This window comes from Alligator sinensis, unplaced genomic scaffold (assembly GCF_000455745.1).
Source record: "Alligator sinensis unplaced genomic scaffold, ASM45574v1 scaffold294_1, whole genome shotgun sequence".
Taxonomy (NCBI): domain Eukaryota; kingdom Metazoa; phylum Chordata; order Crocodylia; family Alligatoridae; genus Alligator; species Alligator sinensis.
In genome coordinates this window covers 1,038,259-1,058,993 of record NW_005842305.1, presented here as the reverse complement: position 1 = coordinate 1,058,993, position 20,735 = coordinate 1,038,259, and the positions used below count along the sequence as shown (strand labels likewise).

Here is a 20,735-nt window from a genome sequence, read left to right as displayed (position 1 = left end):
CATAGTGACACGACCAATGACATGTAATCTTTGATGTAGAGTCAGTATCTGGGTATACCATTTAAAGGACGAGGGTTTTGCAATTAAGCATTTGCCCCAGTCAGGCTCCCCAGGATCTCTTTTGATTAATTAACAGAGTAAACCTGAATGGAAAAAAGAAGGCAAAAGATAGTGAAAGGATAGCAGTTTGCTCCAGTCCAGAATCCCATCTGTCCTTATTTACAGAAACTCTTATTGACCATCTAAGGACAAGAGTAGCCATGGGCTGAATCACATGTTGTTACTGCCAAGAGACAGGCTTGATGGAAGAGAGCCTGCCTATTCAGATTAGAAAAAGTAAAGGATTGAAATAGAGTCCAAGGAGATGACAGGGGAAAAAATGAGTTGTTGCTTTGCCAGATGTCTGAAAAGAGTTCAGGGCTAAAGAAGCAGACTAGTGATAGGGGACATTGGTCACTAAAACAGATAAATAGAAAGGGGAGTTAAAGGGCTGTGAGGGCAGGGACAGGGAGAGAAGAGGGAAATGGAGAGAACAGGAAATGAGGGCTGGGAGATGCAGGTGCTGAAGAACCTGGGAAGGAAGGAAGGAGTGGAATCAAGTGGAGAGAGGGAAAAGAAAAGTAAAAAGAATGATTATGTTGGGTGTGAAGAAGGGAGAAAAGAGATTATGCAAGGGGTATAAAGAAGTGCAAAAGAAACAATGAGGAATTAAGAGGGGACAAAGAAAATTACTGGGGGGGGGGGAGAATGAAATTAAGAGTTGGACAGAGATAAAGGGAAAGTTCCACTTAGATTGTAGTACTTCTCACCATCTCCTTGGTAGAAAAGAAGGTTCTGGAAAGAGAGGTTTGCTAAGAGCCATTTAAAAGCATCGTTTTGTCTATAAGACTTAGCACCTAGCTTGGGCCTGGCATAACCAGGAGTTTACAGCTTTTAGATTGTCCCACTATGCACCTGTAGAGGTAACCTTGGCTAGAGTGAGGAAAAGCAGCAGCATTACAAATGACATAGATCTGCACGCCTATCCAGTTCACCAGGATGTGTCAGTATGCCCTGAATTCACAATTAAAGTAATTATTACCACATCAGCTGTCATTTTGACCCATTGACTGCACGGTTGGAACACAAGACAACCACCCAAATAGAAATCAAGGGAGGGGGAAGTGGCTATCAAGTGTAAAGACTGTGCCCATATCTAACTGTAGCTTCTCATTGTTTGAGAGCACGCTACCCACTGGAAAAAGGAAACGTAAAATATGCAGACTGCAAGTTGCTCTCAGATGTTGTTCGGAAGCAGTGACAGCTTTACTACTGGCGTTTCTGAGCTCAGATGTAGTCTGAAAGCTCAGAGCAATTATACTTTTGTTTTGTATGTCAAATGGAGAGTGGAAACTATTGTATACGATCAGTAAAGTCTTTTTCAGAGTGATTCTCGTATCGAAAGCTTTCAAGAGTTCAGTAGAAACCAGGAGAAAATACAAAAGGTAGGACTGTTACTTTTTCCTTGTTCCTTAATTAACTTTGATTTCTTCTTTATATTAGAAATTTAAATTGTATCCTTTTAACAATATAACCTGGCTTTTATGCAGTATATTCCACTCATGGCAATAACAGGACTGCATGAAAAAAATGTTTTCAGAATGGAAGCTAAAATGGAAAGTTAATAAAAAAGACTTGGAGATGAATGGCTAAAATTCACGGAGGGGGTACAAATCAAATGGAGAATTTGTTTTAGTATTCAAGAAATTAAGACAAAGATAATCCTGCTACATAATAGCAGGATCTAAGTATTTTCTCTTCATGTGAAGGATTCATTTCTACAGATGTACATAAAATGACTTGTATATCCTTGGTGTGGAGTAATATAATTTTAACTGTAAATTTCCAACCATTTACACCTGCTATTCTGTGAACAAGAAAGGAGAAACTACATTAAAAATGAAGACTAACACTGTAGGGATATCTTTTATTTTCACCTTTGTAAGCTTCAAGATTTCTAGAATGTTGTTAATGTGTCAAACAGCAAATTTGATTTTTTTTAGACAGAAAGTATAGATTAACAGATTGCTCTATATTAATAAAGCATCTCAAGTGGCTATTAGACACATCTGTTTATCATACCTAAGTATATATCGGTGTATTTATCTAATGACCTTTTATTACTTCATCTTGTACAAGACAATGCTGACTTTAGTACATTAGCTTCCTACTAATTATGTTTTACTTAATTTGGAGAACCGGTAAGATAGAACTCTCTTTCCATTTCCACTTTTCCTATTATTGCCAATAAAATGATATTTTTGCTGCCTAAGTCCCTGGAGATATTCCCCTAGGTGATCAGATACCATCATCATAAGCACGTATGAAAATGCTGAGAGACTGATTTGTTACAGTGATGTCTGTGGCCACATTGTGGTGTCTTTAAGCACATGGCAGCAGGCACAATAGAAAGTGCAAACTGAATAGTTTAACAAGAAAGCATGTTGCTTCACTGCTAACAGTAATTCATCTTTAACATCAATTTCTTAAAATATTACGATGATAGCAAGATATGCTGCTTTGAGTATATATAGCTCATTTATTATTTGTTCTTTTAATTCATGGTAAATGTAAACAAGGGAGGGGGAAACATAGCTCTTTGCATTTTAATTCTTTGTTAAAGCACCACTGACTGAATTAAACTGCGATAGACGTGGACTCTCAATATCCCCAAATATATACTTAGAATTTATTAAAACTGAAATTCTCCTCCCCCTGTTACCACTCCACTGACTCAGACTCTTGAACATGCTGTTGCTCAGGCTCTGTTTGAACATATAGGGAAAGCACCAATGCCACAATTTAAAAAAAAGCTGCAGTAGTCTTTAGTGCAGCAACCATTCTGCATTCAAGTATCAAGCATAACAGTAAAAACTGCTGTATGAATCTGCATGAATACACTATCATGCTACCCTCCTTTGTGAGTACTGGACATAGCCAGGCTGCTGAGAGTATTCCAGTTATTGCATCCTCCCCACTCCCGACCAATGTTTATCTTCTAAAGCTGGGAATTAATTTTATTGCAGTGCAAGTTTTGCCTGAGCAAAGACTTCAGGCTTAACCTTACAGAGCCAGATTCATATTAGTAAACTGGGTATCCATATGGGACAAAGCTGGGATTTATTCAGGGATCCAGAATAACCCTGTTCTAGCAGCCAAAAAATGACCCATACTCAACAGACTCCTTGATTCATTCAACACTAACATTTCAAACTACAGAGGTGCCAAGGTCCCTATCTGTGTATGTATAGGAGTGACCTTATCCAGTTATCAGATGCCTAAGCTCCATTGCAATCCAAAAGGGAAACAGGGCAGCACCCAATTCCCTGGTACAGCTTGGTGATCAGTTAGGCATGCTTTGAGCACACATAAATAGAACTGAGTTCAGTACAAAAAAATGCAGCAATTATGGCCATTTTCACTCAGAAATGAACGTGGTGGTGATCAGGCTCCTGCCAGCCATCTTTTGTTTAATAGCCTTGGGGTTACAGCACACACTGTTAGACTAATGGGATTCATCCTTCACTTCTCCCACAACCAAGCAGAGTGCCCCAGCTACCATGCTTCTTTCGTATGGCACCAGATATCAACTTCCAAATCCATCAGCCACTGTCTGGTATTTACTCAGTGTGTGGACTGAACAGAAAGGACTGCAGGAATCGTGGGGTCAAAAGAGCAAGTGAGAACAAGTAGGAATCTAGGGCCCAGAGAGGAAGAAAACCTGATCTGGTCCATACTCCCAGGGTTATTCCTGTTTTTCATCCAAAGACCACCTCATGTAAAATGCATTCACAACCATCTTTGCAGCAGGAACTAAAACCCAGCCCCCGCTCTGCAGATGAGTGCCCTAATAACAAGGTGACTGTTAGGCTGCCTCTGGCTTGATCTCCTCCTGACCTCATCACTGTTGCATTCATTTCTGCCCAATGGCCCATCTTGAACAGGAGGGACTGAGTGTGCTCCCACATCGACTCTTCTACAGCATGGTAGTCAGGGTACTCTGCTGGAAGGGGAAGATGTGGTTCTGAATCTCCTTCAGGCTAAAAACCCAGGTCTCCCCACTTCAAGATGAACGGACTGACATCTAGGATATAGACAAATTATAGATTACTTCCACCTTGGATCACAACAGTGGTTAGATTGGAATTAGGAACCTTCTTGCTGTCATGATGAAACTGGTATATACTCCTATGCCACTATAAATGTAACAAAGTCACTGCAACTTAAATGTTTCATTAAGGCAGAAGGCAGGGCAGGCTGGCGTCTTAAACTTTTACAGAGAGGCATGAGGTTTCATAGGCTACAGCCTACTTCATCAAATGTTTCATTCAGGATTGAAGGTACAGCAGTTTCGCTCACTTGAATTGCTACAGGATCATGTAAATGTACATCCTAACAGCTGATGAATGCCCCTTATAAAGAGGTTAAAAGTTATATTTGACAATAGTTTAAGGGGGTTGTGGTTGATGGAGTTGGGCTATTCTATATTAGGATTTGGTCATTAGTTTGCCAGTCTGCATCTGGCCCCAGGTACCTAATTTAAAGGAGATCTGATGCCGCAATAGGAGGCACTTAAGGGGACTGTTTAGAGCTTGCTGAGGCTTTGTTCTGGGATATCACAAGCTAGAACTGTGTGAGCATCCTCACAATCTCTACTAGCACATGGCACCCTCTAGTAATTCAGTTATGAGGGGTGTGTTTCTCTTGAACAGAGATTGCCATATATGCTGAAGTCAAGCAGGTTGTGAAATTACTGCAAAATGATGACAAATCACCATCACTGCCAATGACACTTAGGAATCCCATGCCTAGTCCAAGTAGGCAGGCGTAATTCACATGGGTAGGATGGCTGATAGGGAGCAGAGAATTCTTCCCTCTGGACTCTGAGCAGATGCAGAGTTGCTTTGTGGAGGTTTCTGCAGTCTAGAGGAGGAGTGCAAAGCCTGGAGTAGTCTCTATGGGAGTTCCATTGAAGATCCATTAAGGCCCCACTCCTACATGCTCCTACACAGAGTACTCCTAGATACTGTACTGCTGAGACCCTGGCCTAGGCTTCCCACTTTTCACTCACTAACAGTGCTTTGCAGCTGTGATGGTAGTGAGGGTATCCCTGGCTGTCACACTGAAGTGAAATTGGTCAAATCATATTTGTAGAATTGAGTTACTTACACAACATATTTTTAAAAAATAATTATTAAAAAAAATTAATTTCCCCATTATCCATCAGTAAAGAATTCCAATGATATATTTTTGGTGTTCCTATTAATCCACTTCTCTTTCCTAACATAGTTAGTGCAATATGTACAATCTTACACACACACTTCTGTACGTGTATATGTATATATATTGTATATATCTATGTATAATTTTACATATACATACATACGTACATACATATATGTAAGATTATACATAGATATATACAATATATATACACATATATATACACACATATAAATGCAAATTTAATAAGCCAAGCAACATTTTCAAATATAACGCTGAAAAATATATCATAAAGCTGAAATGTGTTGAAAACATCTGTTGACTGTTTAAATTTTGTTTCTAGTTTATTTTATAGTCAAAACAATTTGATGACTTTGACCCAAATTCTCAAATTGTTTCAGTTGACCTGAACGCGCTTTTTCAGCAAAAAAAGTATTCTTCCGTTTTTCCCACTTCTAGACAAAAGCAGCACAACCCCTTCCACAGTTCAATTTCACCACATCCCCCAAAGCTGTACGAGAACTACATTCAATCCCGACACATTGAGAAGAGTGCCAAATATGGAAAAAATGTCAAATACAGATTCATCAGTTCCTGTCAGCATCTAGAAATCTCTCTTCTAAGTGCTGCCCCAGCTCAGTGTTGCTTGGTTTGAGGGCACTGACAGTATTATAGTATCAGGAGGCTTGACTAATTTCCATGAGACAAAGGTGAATTTTGCATCTTTTGTACAACATTTTTAGCCAATATTTTTTCTCCCAACTTTTCTATGGCTTTTGCACAACATCCACTCATTCTGTATTACATCTGTGTATGCCAGTTTGCCACAGGAGGGAGGGGCAACACGCAGCCTACCACAGCATGCTTTTTGAAACTCATTGGATTTGTATGTTCAGAATGTGCTGTGGCACCCATTTCCATTTACTTGGCAACTAAAACATAGATCCTCCCTTCACCCATCAAACTGGCATGCCTCTGTGAGCAAAAAGTGAGGACAAATGACAGGCTGGGGCCAAGTATAAAGTATGGAAGAATTAAGATACTGCTCAGTTGGGAAATCCATAAAGATATTGATGGAAGAATGAGTAAATTTAAGTTTCCTTATGTATTTATGCCAGTCTACCACAAGTCTAACCTGCAAGTCATGACTACTCCCCCAGCATGCCCTCCAAGATGGAGATCACTTGCTGTACTGAATTATGTTCCAGATCAACTTCAAAAATATATCACCAGTCGCACAACTTATTCTACAGCCTACAATGAAACTAAGAAAATAGTGTAACATACCTCCCTTTACAGATATTGGACCCCATCCCTTGAGTTGCTCCAAGTCGCGTTTGCTTTTGTTTTCTCCTTAAATTTTAATCATATGAATTATTTATTTTACTTTTTCAGGACTTGATCCTGTTTCAACCTCTCCCCTCTCTCCAAATGACAGGACTTCCACTAGCTAGTTGCCCACACAGCAACCACTGAAACAGGCCCTTGTTAAAGGACAACTAAGTATGTGTATTAAAGGAAAACTGTATATCCACAGATAACAGCAAAGTTGTGAAAATATAAAATGCCAGTTTCTCCTGAAATGTGAAAACCTCATCATTGCCATTGTGGCTATTCATTATAATTGGAATGTGGATTGAGATAGAAATAGGAGTTGAGAGATATATAAAATGAACTCTCTTGACATTCCCCAAACTGGTTATTTCACTCCAGGTTCACAAATTGGTGTGTATTAAAAAGCAGACCCATGAATTATTAAGCGAACATCTCTGACTGCTGATACAAAGAATTAGCTTATAAGCTAACCATAAAAGCCCCAAACATTCCTGTTTTGTTTCTTCCAGTAAAGTCAAAGTCATTACAGCAAAAGCTAATATAGATTTGGCAACCTGACACACATTTAATGTATATTATGAAACAAAGGCACTTAGATAAATATTCAGAAAAGGGTTGCGGTGCCCTGAGTTTGAATATAGTATAATATCCTTGATGTGATATAATAACATGAAGTATTATCTGTATAGTCCAGCAGTAAGACAACACTGGCAATTGGCCTTTCACACACTGTGTCAGTAGTTTTAAATGAAAGTTTTAAATAAAATTAAATGCAACTACAGTGGTTTTTAATGAAAGCAAAATTTGTAAAGCATTGATATGACACCTGGCAAAAGCCTGATTGCTGCTCGAGGGTAGCAGCTACTAATGAGGAAGCACTGAAGGAGTTGTCTTCTCCCAAACTGTTCTGAGGACATATTCAGCCTCTACCCTGACAACATAGGCTATGAAATAGAGAAAACCACTTTCTGTTGTAAGACCTCTATTCTCAGTTGACTTCCTTTTTAAAATAAAATTACAATAATTAACTGCCCAACATAGTTACCTGTCTGAACTTCTTATTCATACTACAATAAGGCCTAGGTGCCTCCAACAATGTATGAAGAGGCAATCCTTGCCTTGAGCAACTTACCAAAACTATCTACCTCCTCCTAACTTCAGGTCACCACCCATTCTACCTGGGCCTCAGTTCACAGAATCATAGAATAGGAGGGTTGGCAGGGCCCTCAGGAGGTCATCTAGTCCAACCCCTGGCTCAAGGCAGGATCATCCCTGACTAAGCTATTCCTGTCCAGTGTCTGTCTAACCTGCTCCTAAAAACTTCCAAGATTAGTTGTCTTCATAGGAAAGGGAAGCCCCAGCATACAAATTTCCACTAATTTCTATTTTCTGTATTCTATTTTCAGGCTGCAGAAGAGAAGTAGAAAAAGCAGAAGAGCAGTATTGCCTTCAACCGTGACCCTACAACTCCCAACAAAAAGTAAGTCAGCAAGCACCCAAATGCTGCCTGGCATATCCTAGTCTCACTCTCCCCATACTTTTTAAAATGTTATTTCAAGTCGGTCAACAACATGCTAAGCGTGGGGTACAAGAGTTGAGATGAATTTGCTGCTGATATAAAGCAAAATGTTATTTGTGCAACCATAGGATCCATTCTCATGGGTCAGGATCCATCTGGGATGGTCACTACCCTGGGCTCTGGGAGCAAATAGGAAGCTGAAAGGGAATTGTCTTTCATGAGATATTTTTGAGGCATAATGCCTCTTGCATGCTACATGGTCTAGGTCATGGCTAAGGTTATGGTCCGTCTCGGAGCTGTCCTGGTTCCAGTACCTCATTCTGCAGTTTTCTGTCGTGTGAAAAGTCATTATGAACTAGTTCTCATCATGTTTTCTCCCTCTGAATGGTACCTTAAGTCCATTAAAGCCGAAGTAAGAACTTCAGGATTTAATTCAGGACTAAAAATATGAGTTACAGTGGGCCAGATACCTCAGTTAACATCAATCAGCAAGTCTCCACAGAAGTCAGGTATTAATTTATGGAAGCTATTGATTTGATCCAGTTTATATAAGAACCCAATTTGTGCACAAAAAAGTGGTGGGTGCATGTTGGGGGTCCAGATTTGATTCTGGACAAACTCAAAAGACCCATTCTGCCATGCTACATAGAGGGAATAGAGATGACCTGCATAATCAAATAACCTCTCTATATTCTAAGACTATGAGCTAATGGGGCACAGTTCGGCCCTTCTTGAGTAGATGGAAAAGTGCCTACCACATTACAGCCACTATTTAAAACAACTGAAAAAAAATAATAGCATATCAAAGACTCTACTAGTCTTGTTTTATTAGATACAAGAGATAAAGATATGTGCAGTGCCTACAAAAATATAGAAAGCTACTACCAAAACATATTGCTGCTTCAACAGAAAAAACAAAACAGAAGAAAAGGAAGTTATGTATAGATGCAGAATGTCATAGTTAGTTGTATACAGTCTTTGCAACATCATAAACTGAAGAGAAACAAGTGCAGAGAATATGAAAAACAAGTTTTCCCCACTTCTGAATCCTATTTGAATACCTTACTGGTTTTAATTCGGTTTGTTTAACTAAAAGGTTACATATATTTTTTATATTTATAGATGCTGGTGTTTAGAATTTTCCAGGTGCAAGTCATGCTGCTTATATTTTTTACCCTAAGAAAAGTTTTCATTCTTTAGGGATGATGCATAAGCATCTTGTATCTATGCATATAGTGGTGTCTCACCATAGAAAGGATAATTTTAGAAGCACTCAGCATTTTTGTATTGCTCCAGTGCATCCTGGAGCTCCCCAATACGCAGGGAGTTGAATATATTGCAACCTCTGCTCTGTGAAGATGGCCAGGTGAGCAAGCTGATACTTTAATAGAGTAGAGGCATAATTTAAAGTAATCTCTCCTTTTCCCATCCTTGTAGCATTATAGTACACCTTCAGCGATCCTGCTCAGCTATACAACAGCTGTACAAGTGTTGGGGTGTTCTTTACTTCATTCTTACATTGTGCATGTTCATGGGGTAGGCAGAATTTAGCCCTTGATGAGTGATGAAAAAGACATTATTTAGTACAGTAGCCTGGCCCAAGTGTTATTATGTGTTACTAATGGAATTAAAAAGGAAATATAGTAGGAAAGTAAATACTGAATGAATAATAGTGATGCTTGTGCAATAGGACAGAGAGGGAAAACTAGGCTGTTGTAGTCCAGTACTGAATGTGTTGAAATAGATGGTGGAGCTTTATTATTCTGTACTTTATTTGTATGGCCAGAATTTATGTGGCTGGCATGTGCTGTACTGTATTGTACTACATCTTCAGCTACACACAACACTTTTGATATAGATAGGGCCAAATCCAATTTGTCTTATGCACCCAGAGGAAGGTGAATAAGATTTAGCCTTGTGGCTGGATGAATGTCGATGGGCTCTAACTAAGCACCTAAGGAGAGAATTTGTGAAGATCCACCATTGACTTTGAAACTGCTTTAGATCCTGGAGCTTCAAAAAATTAGGCTCACACTTAACTTTCTCACATGAGTAGTCCTACTGAGGTAACAATTTCTGTGAATAAAATACATGTATGTTCTCAGGACTGGGATCTATTTATCCTGACAGAAATAAGGCACTGGGTTGGATTTTTAAAAAACACTTTAGTATCTCATTTTTAGAGCTTTAAATATAATACTGAATCCATTTCAAGACATTCAAGTTAGCAAGGTGTGCACTGTCGACTAATGCTGTTATGCTCAGGAAGCAGGCAAAAGGTGTGCTAGTGAAAAGACCCAATGCAGGAGTTATATTTGTGTTCCTACAATAAGAAGAAAGAGTACCAATCCCAGGATCTCTAACACCTGTTACAAACACAGGATTTCAAAGGAAATTACTTTTGATCCAGGCAGCTGTGTAATGTGGCCGAATGCCTGCGGCAGTGACGACTTCTGATTGCTGCTGAGCTGCCAGCACAATGGTGACTGTAATGGGCGGCTCCTGGCAGCAGCCTTTTTTTCCACTTCCCCCCCAACACCATTCAGCACCTGGGGCTGTTGCTTCAGTTGCCCCTCCCTAGTTATACTTCTGGATCCAGATCATCAAGCGCATTACAAAATATAGACATACCCCCCATTAACCACATCCTCTACAATAGCCACCACCAGTTGATGCATCCCATAGTACCAATAAATGAGTGGACCCTAGAGAACCAGGGAGGCTTTTCTGAACTGACATCACAAGGATGTTACCACCAGCACTTTTCTTGTAAGTCCCAGGCACTCTGGTTCTAATACCAAGGCCTTGTGACACAAGAGAGGTGGTCTTTCAGGCAGTAAGGTCCCAAGATATTGAGCCATTGCTGATTTATTACAAGTTTTATCTCTGCCCCTACGGATATTGAGTTACTTGTCATACATACATCATAAGCACAGTTTAGAAATCTTATGCAAACAAGGCACTGGCAATGGGCTATCCTGCTGGTGACCTGCCAAGCCTATTGGGTATTATCTCTCACTTGATTCTTGTGCAGAATCAAATGATTACTCAATAATCAAGGGCTCATTTTATACACAATCTACGTTATATGTTGATCTTTGCTGTAAAGTAAAAAAAAAAGCATTGGAAGTGTTTTCAGAAGGCTACCATTTTCTCTTAACCAACTAGTTATAACACTTATTAAAATCACTGCTTTCTTGAAATTTAATTGTGCCTATTCTGTATGACAGCTTGTGTTATCAGGAGAAGCATCTTGAATTTTAAGAAAACATGTTCATAAAAAACAGATCAAGAAAACTACTTTAAAGCAACTTCAATCCTGACTGGCCAGATTACAGTTAGCATGGGAAATTTGAGCTACAAATATCACATTTTCAAAACGGTTTCCTTTTTTGGAAACTTACTTTTTTGGTAGAGCTCTGCCCCCCCTCCCCCACTTTGTGTAAGCAAAGATTTGCTTAAGCCTTGTACACTGAAACTGAAACCAGTCTTCCAAAGTTGCTATATTTGAATGATAGAAGACCTGAAGCTTAGAGCACAAAAACTTCCATTAGTTATACAACTACTTTCTTTTGATTTGTTCCCTGTTGCACACTTTGTTCATCTGAAATTATTGAGTACCACTTAGTGCAGAGACTAGAGGGAAGCCTGAGAAAGTTTATAAAATTCAAATAGCATATTGTGGATGTTATTCTGGCTCTGGGGGTTTGTTTCTAGGCCACTTTCATTTGAGACTAAAATAATCTCAGTTTTTTAATTTACCTGGAAATTAAAAAGTGTCTACTTATAAGCAATTTAACCTAAAAAGAAGGTGATCTGTTATCTCCAGTGTGTATGACAAATGGCTGTCAGGACAGGTGTATAAGACAACTAAAGAGACAAAAGTATGAAGTTCTGATTTGGTATCAAGTATGTGTTTTGTGGTATCCAGTGCTGGATAAATGATCCATTAAGCCTATAATCACAAACAAATATATTCCCTGCTGTATTTCCAAAATATCAATGGAAAAATTGTGCAAAAAGATAACGCACTAAAATGATTACAAGAAATTTTGGTGTTAGCATTTAAGAATGAAAAGACCATTTGAAAACATAAAAGACTAGCATGACATCAACTAACTACTGTTCCTTTCAAAAGAAAAGCTACTTCATTGGTTATTTAAGAAACAGGTGGAAAAAAGTGAATGACTGGTGGAAGAACTATGTTCACACAACACAGAAGAGCATTTCTCCCAAAATGGACCATTGCAGAGGAAAGAACTAGCTGCAGGACACTGCATGCCAGGAGATCTTGAAGGGTGCTATACCCCATCAACAAGGCTTTCTCCACAAAGGGATCTGCCCATTGATAATACCAAGGTGTAGCAGACGAGTCATGTGGGGAAACTGGCAGTGAGGGACTTGATTTGTATGGGGACAGCAGAGACTGCACCATGCCCAGAAAGGAGCTAGCAGTGGGTAGTCACAGAGGGCTCTAATCTAATTTCTCTACTCTCCAGATGCTGGAACTGACAACTCCTATGGTCCAAGTATTGCCAGGGAAGTAAAGGAAAACAATTAAAGACAATGGGGGCCAACCAAGGCATTGAGCCCAGGGACATCACAGAGCAGAGCCCCAAGTCCATGCATGCAGCTGAGAAGGGCTGAGCCCATGGATGTCACTGAGCAGGGCTATATCTTCCCATATACCTTCTCATCGCCACTGTTTCAATGCCAGTGCCAATTCCCCCCTCCCCTTCTGGGACTCCACTGCCTCCAACAGGGCCTTGATCCCTTCCCCAATGACAATGATTAGCAACAAAAATTATTAGAAGGCAGGGAAACATGACTTAGAAAAGGAAAGTCTGAAAGAACTGGGATTATTTAGTATGGAGAAGAGAGGACCAAGAGGGTATTTTAACAGTCTTCACATACCTAAAGAGCAGTTATACAGAGGGTGGTGAGACTATTCCCTGTGGCCGTCAGGGACAAGTCAAAGAGCAATGGTTTGAAATTGTAGCAAGGGAAATTCAGTTGGACTCTCAGGAAAAACTCACTGAGGGTGCTCAGGGTGCAGAATGATTACCTAGAGAGGTTGTGGAATATCCATCGTTAGCAGTTTTTAAGAGCAGATTAGACACTTGCCTTGGATGATCCTGCCTGTATTAAATGACCTCCTGAGGTGATTTTGACCACATAACCAAGTTAATTTATAGATATCAACTGATAGCACCTAACAGTTGCTCACCTTGAAAATGCAACAGAAGACCAAAAGCTATTAAGCAGCTAGTGTGAAAGCAGATAGTGTGATATTAAGCAGAGTGTGAAAGCAACTTGACTACAGCCTAAGATAGAAACCTGAGGGGACAGGACACTATAAGTTAAGAAGCAGCTGTGCAGTGCATGAAGGAAAATGAAATCCTGGACATGTTGGTAAACAGATAGGCTGTGCTGGAAGAACAGGCATGCCTGTCAGCTTTGTCTTTTTCATTTTAACCCAGGGACCTTAGAATGCTGCATTGCAGCTAATAAAAGCTGGTTTGTTTTGCTAATGCTGTCCAGAGTCGTTGAAAGCATCTGCTGGCTGTTTGACTCCAAAGAGGGAAAAGAAAACTTCCACAGGGAATATGGGCTCTCTTGGACCCAGCAGGAGGAGCCACAGTAAAAAGCAGAAGTGCTGAAGGCTGTGACCTAGTCATAGAGCAGCCGAGCTGCGCTAAATGGGTACTCTCCCTGATGAGGCATATAAAGATCAGAGGTGCAAGATTCTTTGTGGACCCATGAAGCTGATAGCAAGCCAGTGAGATGCTGAATGCAACCATAGCGTTTTGCAAGGAGCAACTGCTGTAGTAAACAGGCTCAGTTAAAGGAAACAGTTCTCGTAAAGTGGCTTATGTTCTTCCAAGATGAGATAGGGAGGGCAGAGAAAGAAAAAGCTAGCAGATCATAAAACTGTGCAGAGAGAGAGGGTTAACACTTTACCAAGCTATTACTAATTGGCATAATCCATAAGGGTGATCACACAACCCTTCCCTCCCCCTCCCCCCCAAAAACCCCCAAACCAAAAACAAAAGACATGGTCCAGACACTGGATGCACCCCGGTAACCTGGATGATACATAAATGTTGGAAGAGTCAGACAAGGATGGCAGTGGCAGCACATCCTCCTAATCCAATTCCTTAGCTCAACAGTAGGAGTGTCAGAAACTTCAGTTAGATGCATCCCATATGCTAAATGACTGCTAAATGGCTGCTCTAGTAAAGGAATGGGAAAGGAGTGATACCTACATCAGTGTCTGCAAGAAGATCAAGTATTCCCTCTAGATAGACAATATAATCTCATCTCCTCACTGGGAGCCACAGCTATAAGAACTTCTAATAAAAGGGACCAAAGTAATTTAGTAAGCTACAGACCATTTAGAAAAGACTCCTGGTTTAAGTTTGAATGGACACCGACGGTTTTTTGTAAAAGGTCCTAGAATACAAAAGAATAAGAGCATGAGGTTACAAGCCAAATGGGAAAAATACCTCTGCAAATGTGGCTTCAACTTCAGGCAACCTGTTATGGTTAGATTAATTCTATGGAGGCATGCCAGCCTTACCTTAACATGTGCCTAGTGGACTGGAAACCTAGGAATTGCCATGGCACAGGCCATTTGGCCAATCAAGATATGGGTACTATGTCCAGTTTTGTTGGGGGCAGGGGAGAAGGAAGGCTGACCTAAAGTGTGGGGGGAGCTACATAGAGGGTTTGGGTCAACTCTAACTGTAGGGAACAGCCATTCTAGATATTCCACTGCTTGGGGATGCTAAAGGCCCAAGGTGTTATGTCTGAAAAAGTATAGGGCATGCATAGGTGGGAAGATTACTTGAGACTCAAGTCCTTGGGGTCTGAGACAGATTTACAAGAGTATATAGTGGAAAACCATGCAGGGGTAACATCAGCTCCTCTGATCCTTGGGACTATTGGCACAAACTCAAGGGGGAGGAGGGCTGCCAGCTGCTTCATCTTAGGTTACTGAGTTTAACTGAGGGGGGACCTGGTGACCGTCTATAAACTCACTAGGGGGGACCAGAAGGGTTTGGGGGAGACCTTGTTTCCCCTAGCACCCCCCCCGTATAACAAGGAGTAACGGCCACAAGTTGTTGGAAAGTAGGTTTAAATTAGACAACTGTAGGAACTACTTCACAGTCAGGGTGGCTAGGATCTGGAACCAACTTCCAAGGGAAGTGGTGCTGGCTCCTACCCTGGGGGTCTTTAAGAAGAGGCTTGATGCCTACCTGGCTGGGGTCATTTGAGCCCAGTTTCCCTCCTGCCCAGGCAGGGGGTCGGACCTGAAGATCTACAAGGTCCCTTCCGACCCTACTTCTATGATTCTATGAACTCAGACTCCAGGTTAAAAATTGTCAGGGTGTTTGAAGGACAAATTATATGAAGGTACATCAGCCCTATAAAGATACACGGAAAGAGGATTAAGACACTGTGGGATACTGGTGCATTATGTAGGGAACTGAGTGAATATCTAACGCTAACTGGGGTGTTATAAAAATCCTAATGACAGTGTCTGTAGCATAAACACACTTGAAATAGAGCACCAAGGAAGAACACTTAATGGACTAGAGGCACATGACCATATATTTTCCCCCACAAATGCTGCCTTGTACAACTGGTCATGTGCCCCTTGTCCATTATTATTCCTCCTTGGTACTCCATTATGTTATATTTATATACATATTATATACATATATAAATATATACATATATCTGTATGTCTCCCCTGGCAGCTTCCATAGTGGACTGGTCCATGTTAGGAGGCACATTGCACTGCTGGGTCCTAGCCCAGATGGGTCAATGACCTTCTTAATGAGGAGTACAGGGAAGGATTTCTATGGGAAGAGAGACTCCTTTTTAGGGAATAGATGCTCCCTGGGCAACAATGTTGGGGAACTGAGTCAGATGGTAGTTCCTTAGAAATAATGCCGTAAGCCAGGGGTAGCCAACCTGTGGCCCATGGCAGCTTGTGGAGGAAGCAGGCAGCACAAGTAGAGCAGTAGATTGGGCAGGGGAAAGGGACTGGGGTGGCATCTGAGGAGGGCACCTGCCAAAAAGTGTTGTGCTTGGCCCATAGCACTCCATCAGGACATCAGGGGATCCCATACTGAGAAAAAGTTGCTGCAGAACAAATACATATGTCCTCCAGTCAGAGATGAGTTTTGCTTGAACATACAGCCTTTATTGCTGTGGTTTGGAATATAATTGCACCGAGTAACATTTTCCTTACCTTCTTCTGTATTGACCTGCACTGAAGATAACATAGCACTGAATAGAGAAGAAAGCAGGAGCTGTACAACTCAGCACCTCAAACTGCTCCATACTGGAGGGAAAACAAATCCAGTGCTTCCTTTCAAGTTCTTGTACATATACAAGATATATATTACTTAAAAATATGTTCTCTTATGGCATTATAAAAGCAATTTTTGTCATTGCATTTCAGGTACAGGTCTGCCACTATTTTCAGATTTGGTCACTGAGAAAACTAGATATGAAATGCTTCCAGAAGGATGACTGAAGATGCAATTACAGGTCTAAATTGTTTACAGCTCCAGCATAGCAGATGCCCTTTCTTCTCCCCATGCAGATCTTCATCCAATCAGCAGCACAACCAACTATTAACTTCAAACAGGCATTTGAGAAGGAACACAACTAGAGCTGTACCTGACTAAGTCAAAGAATAAGGCTCCAGAGTTGGATAGATGGAATAACAACTGAGACCTCAATACACACACCAGAGGGGAAGGAGATCCAACAAAAATGTGCCTAGCCTCAGGACAATCTGACCAGCAAAAATCTATAGAGGAACAATATCATGCTACACAGTCAACATTTTTGCATAGTTAAATTAACACGAGAGAGAAAAAATAAAAAGAGCCAAATACTGTGAAGAGCCAAATAATGCTGTACACGAAAGCAAGAGGATGCAAAGAAACAAGGCAAAGCAACCTTAAGTTTGCAGCTTCTCCAATGCTTTTAAATTGTTACGTTTCTGGGAAATTTTAAGTGGTTAAAAACTCCACCTCTTACCGAAACCTTTCCCTGGACTTCACTTCTGTGCTAAATGAAAACAAACATGACAACTGACAACTCGATCTGTCACAACAACACGGACCTAAAATGCTACTATGCAATTACATACACTTTTATCTTGGTTCCTGGATTAATAGGAAATGTTCTAGCTCTGTGGGTTTTTTATGGTTACATGAGAGAAACGAAAAGGGCTGTGATCTTTATGATCAATCTCGCCATTGCTGATTTAGCACAAATTTTATCTCTGCCCCTACGGATATTCTACTACTTGTCTGGAACATGGCACTTTGGAGGAGGTCTCTGCATGTTTTGTTTCTACCTTAAATATGTGAACATGTACGCAAGTATCTACTTCTTGGTTTGCATCAGCGTAAGACGATTTTTGTTTCTCATGTACCCCTTCAGATTTAGCGATTGCAAACGCATATACGACATATACATCAGCATCATTGGGTGGATTGTTGTCTGTATTGGCTGCTTGCCTTTTCCTCTTCTAAGACAGAATGAGACAAATATGAGTAACTGCTTTGTGGACCTTCCCGTAAAAGATATTGATCTTCCCCTCTCCATTGCAATGATGACCCTGGGCGAGTTGTTTGGGTTTGTGACTCCTTTGCTAATAATACTGTATTGTTCATGGAAAACGATCTTATCATTAAAAGAAAAGAATTCTGTTTCCCATGACCTGGGTGAGAAAAAAAAAGCTTTAAAGATGATTCTCACCTGTGCTGTGGTGTTTCTAATTTGCTTTGCACCTTATCATATCAGCTTCCCTTTAGATTTTTTTGTTAAAACCAAAAAGATAGAAGACCAGCATGCCCAAAATGTGATTACAGTATTTCATGCTGTGGCTTTGTGCCTTGCCAGTTTAAATTCCTGTGTAGACCCAGTTATATACTACTTTACTACAGATGAGTTCAGGAGACGACTTTCAAGACAAGATTTGCAAGACAGCATGCAACTATGTAACAAAGGCTATGCTAAAAAAGCCCCTCAGAGCTGTGTAGAAGGGTAAAGTAGTTAAATATTAATTCTGCATTTTCTGAAGGGGGTTAAGAGGACTTAAGATGTTCAACACTGTATTTATGTGGACCATAATTTCCCCCCATATACTGAAATCTCTCCTCAGGCAAACATTTGTCAACTCCAGTGAGCATTTGGCTGAGCAAAAAACTAAGGACTTGAGGATTTGACCTTCTGCCTGAAAACTTTCTATATATACAGCCTGAATTTAAACATGTTATGAATATTACACAGATAATTCATATGGTGCTCAAATGTCACTCTCCCAGCCAGAGTGAAAGAGCTTTGCTATTGTGAACTGACAAGAATGGCACTAAAGCCTGGGTGTTAGTTCAGCAGCCAGTTAGTGCCATATATGGAGAAGGGAGGATGGAGCAAGTGCCCTGTCATTACAGTATTATAAGAGCATTTGGCTATGTGTTTGCTCTGTATGCTCACCCACCTGGTCACTGGGAAGGACTCTGTGCTACCTTGCAGATGCCATTAGGGAACATCAGATTTGTGCGCTCTGAGCAGGTTCTCTGATATCTTTGTCAACAGTTATGCTGAACTATAGCTTTAAGTGCCCACATAAGCAGGCTTAGAATTTAGCTTGTTGTTAAGAGGTCATTAAGATCTAAATACATATTTACTGATCGAATCTGTAAGAGCCCAAACTGGGGGGGGGAGGAAAGGGGCAATAAAGAGTGTTTCCAATGCACAGATAGGCATAACGGAGACCTACGGTCAATTTTTCAGAAGACAGAATGTAATATCCTAAATGCATGGCCAGTGAAGCTGTGCATAGGACAGGGAGGCTCTGAAGGATAAGTGCACTAGTCTATCCCCATTATCCATCTGTATGCCTTGCAGCAGTGCCTGTTAACTTGTACATAACAGCTGATGGCTGGGAACCAGGATGCTTGAAACAAACTCTTGGATTTAGGTTGTGCTGTATGGATGGGATTTGGCCCTTAAAAATAATTCTTGACAGCATATTATTTATTTTTGTAAAATAAATATTAAAAAGGTGATGAGTTATGAACACTGGATTCAGCTGAAATTATCTTTATTTGAGGTCAATTCTTGAGAACTTTGGAATTTGTTTAGTCCTTAACTCAGGCAGAATTCCCATACACTTGAAGGAGAAATCTGATTAAATGAGGACTTCAAGATCTAGCCTCTTAATAACACAACCATTATTATTAAAATAAATGGAGAGTACCAAGAGTCTGCATTGTGCAAAACTGACCATATAGGGAGGAGGGGATGCAGTTCTGCCACAAAGAGCTTACAATTATTAATTGATATCCTATCAGATTTTTAAGCATATCACCTTATATATTCAGCTCCTGTACTCAAAAGGTAGAGCTGGGTTAACTTGTTAAGAGAAAACCCATGCTCTCACCTATTTCTACAGAATCATACTTGCGCTGAACTTTTAAGGCTCAAAATTGTCCTGACTGGCATTTTCCCTCCAGTCCCAATTTCTAGAGCAGAGTAGGAAGTGTGCCAAAATACTATGAGAAAGATTTCAAGACTCAGATAAGGTTCAAATACAGGCTCCTAACCTCAAGATGCTTGTTTAAACCAGATGTCAAATAAGCTTCTCACAGGGTACCCACTGCTGAAGATACTGGGTATTTTTTTTTTTTAAACTCATAACTGACTTGTAACTAGAACAGCTACATTTTATGGTGTTACATCCATTACAGGTGCAGTTTAAAAATGACCAGTGAAGGTCCAGGTTTATGATTCCACTTTAGGGAAAAAAAAAACAAAAAAAAAACTACAAGAAAAATCTTGCCCAAATACAATTGAGTAAGAATTTCATTCCTGACTCTAGCAGGGTTAGGTAGTGATTACATAAATCTAAAATTTCTGAATTTTGCTGGTTTGTGTGTCAGTGGAAAAGGAGTTTAACGATTTAATGTAATTAGCATCAAAGATGCAATATAAAAGCCCTGAAGATAGTCTTGCAATATGTGTTCAAATTTGACACTTACAATTTTTTAAAATGAATCTGCTTAGTATTAAACAAACAAAAACCTAGGACTCCTACTAGGATTTCACATGGTATTTTACTGGCACCTTCCTGTGAACTTTTTTTTTTTTTTTAATGAAAATGTTTTTAATGTTAAGAATACTGTGAACATATTAAGTTTTAATTTAATGAAAATGTAATTTTGTTATATAGGCATAATTTATAACATGTATATTTTTTGTAAAACTGGTTGATATTCCAATATAAGAATGACTTGGTTTTAAATATGTCATACATGCACACATACATTTAAGACATGCCCTTAGTGCACATGGGGCAGCACAAAGCATGAGGCAGTGTGCCTATGCTGCATTTGCGGAGTACATACTGCTGAACAGATTATTTCATAGAAACTGAATAGGAAATTGAAACTTGTTAAAAGAAATGGCAAGCAACCTATTTTCTAGTTTCTAAATGTTATATTGACTGGTATATAATTAAATAAAAAATTACATTTTTTTAAAGAGCTGTTGATCAACTTGTACCTGTGCCATTTATCTCACCTCCTGT

General features: G+C 40.0%; 1 protein-coding gene across 1 annotated transcript; it reads left to right on the top strand.

Moving 5' to 3' along the window:
• The first annotated feature begins 1,252 nt into the window (after positions 1-1,252).
• On the top strand, positions 1,253-19,923 carry GPR174 (G protein-coupled receptor 174). Its single transcript, XM_006028337.3, has 3 exons — positions 1,253-1,484; positions 8,004-8,077; positions 16,590-19,923. Exon 3 carries the CDS (start codon positions 17,211-17,213, stop codon positions 18,192-18,194), a length of 984 nt encoding a protein of 327 aa, XP_006028399.1. The 5' UTR covers positions 1,253-1,484; positions 8,004-8,077; positions 16,590-17,210; the 3' UTR covers positions 18,195-19,923.
• Positions 19,924-20,735: the final 812 nt, after the last annotated feature.

Excerpts from the sequence above, each read along its gene's own strand:
- GPR174 (XM_006028337.3), top strand. The coding sequence starts at position 17,211 with ATGAAAACAAACATGACAACTGACAACTCGATCTGTCACAACAACACG.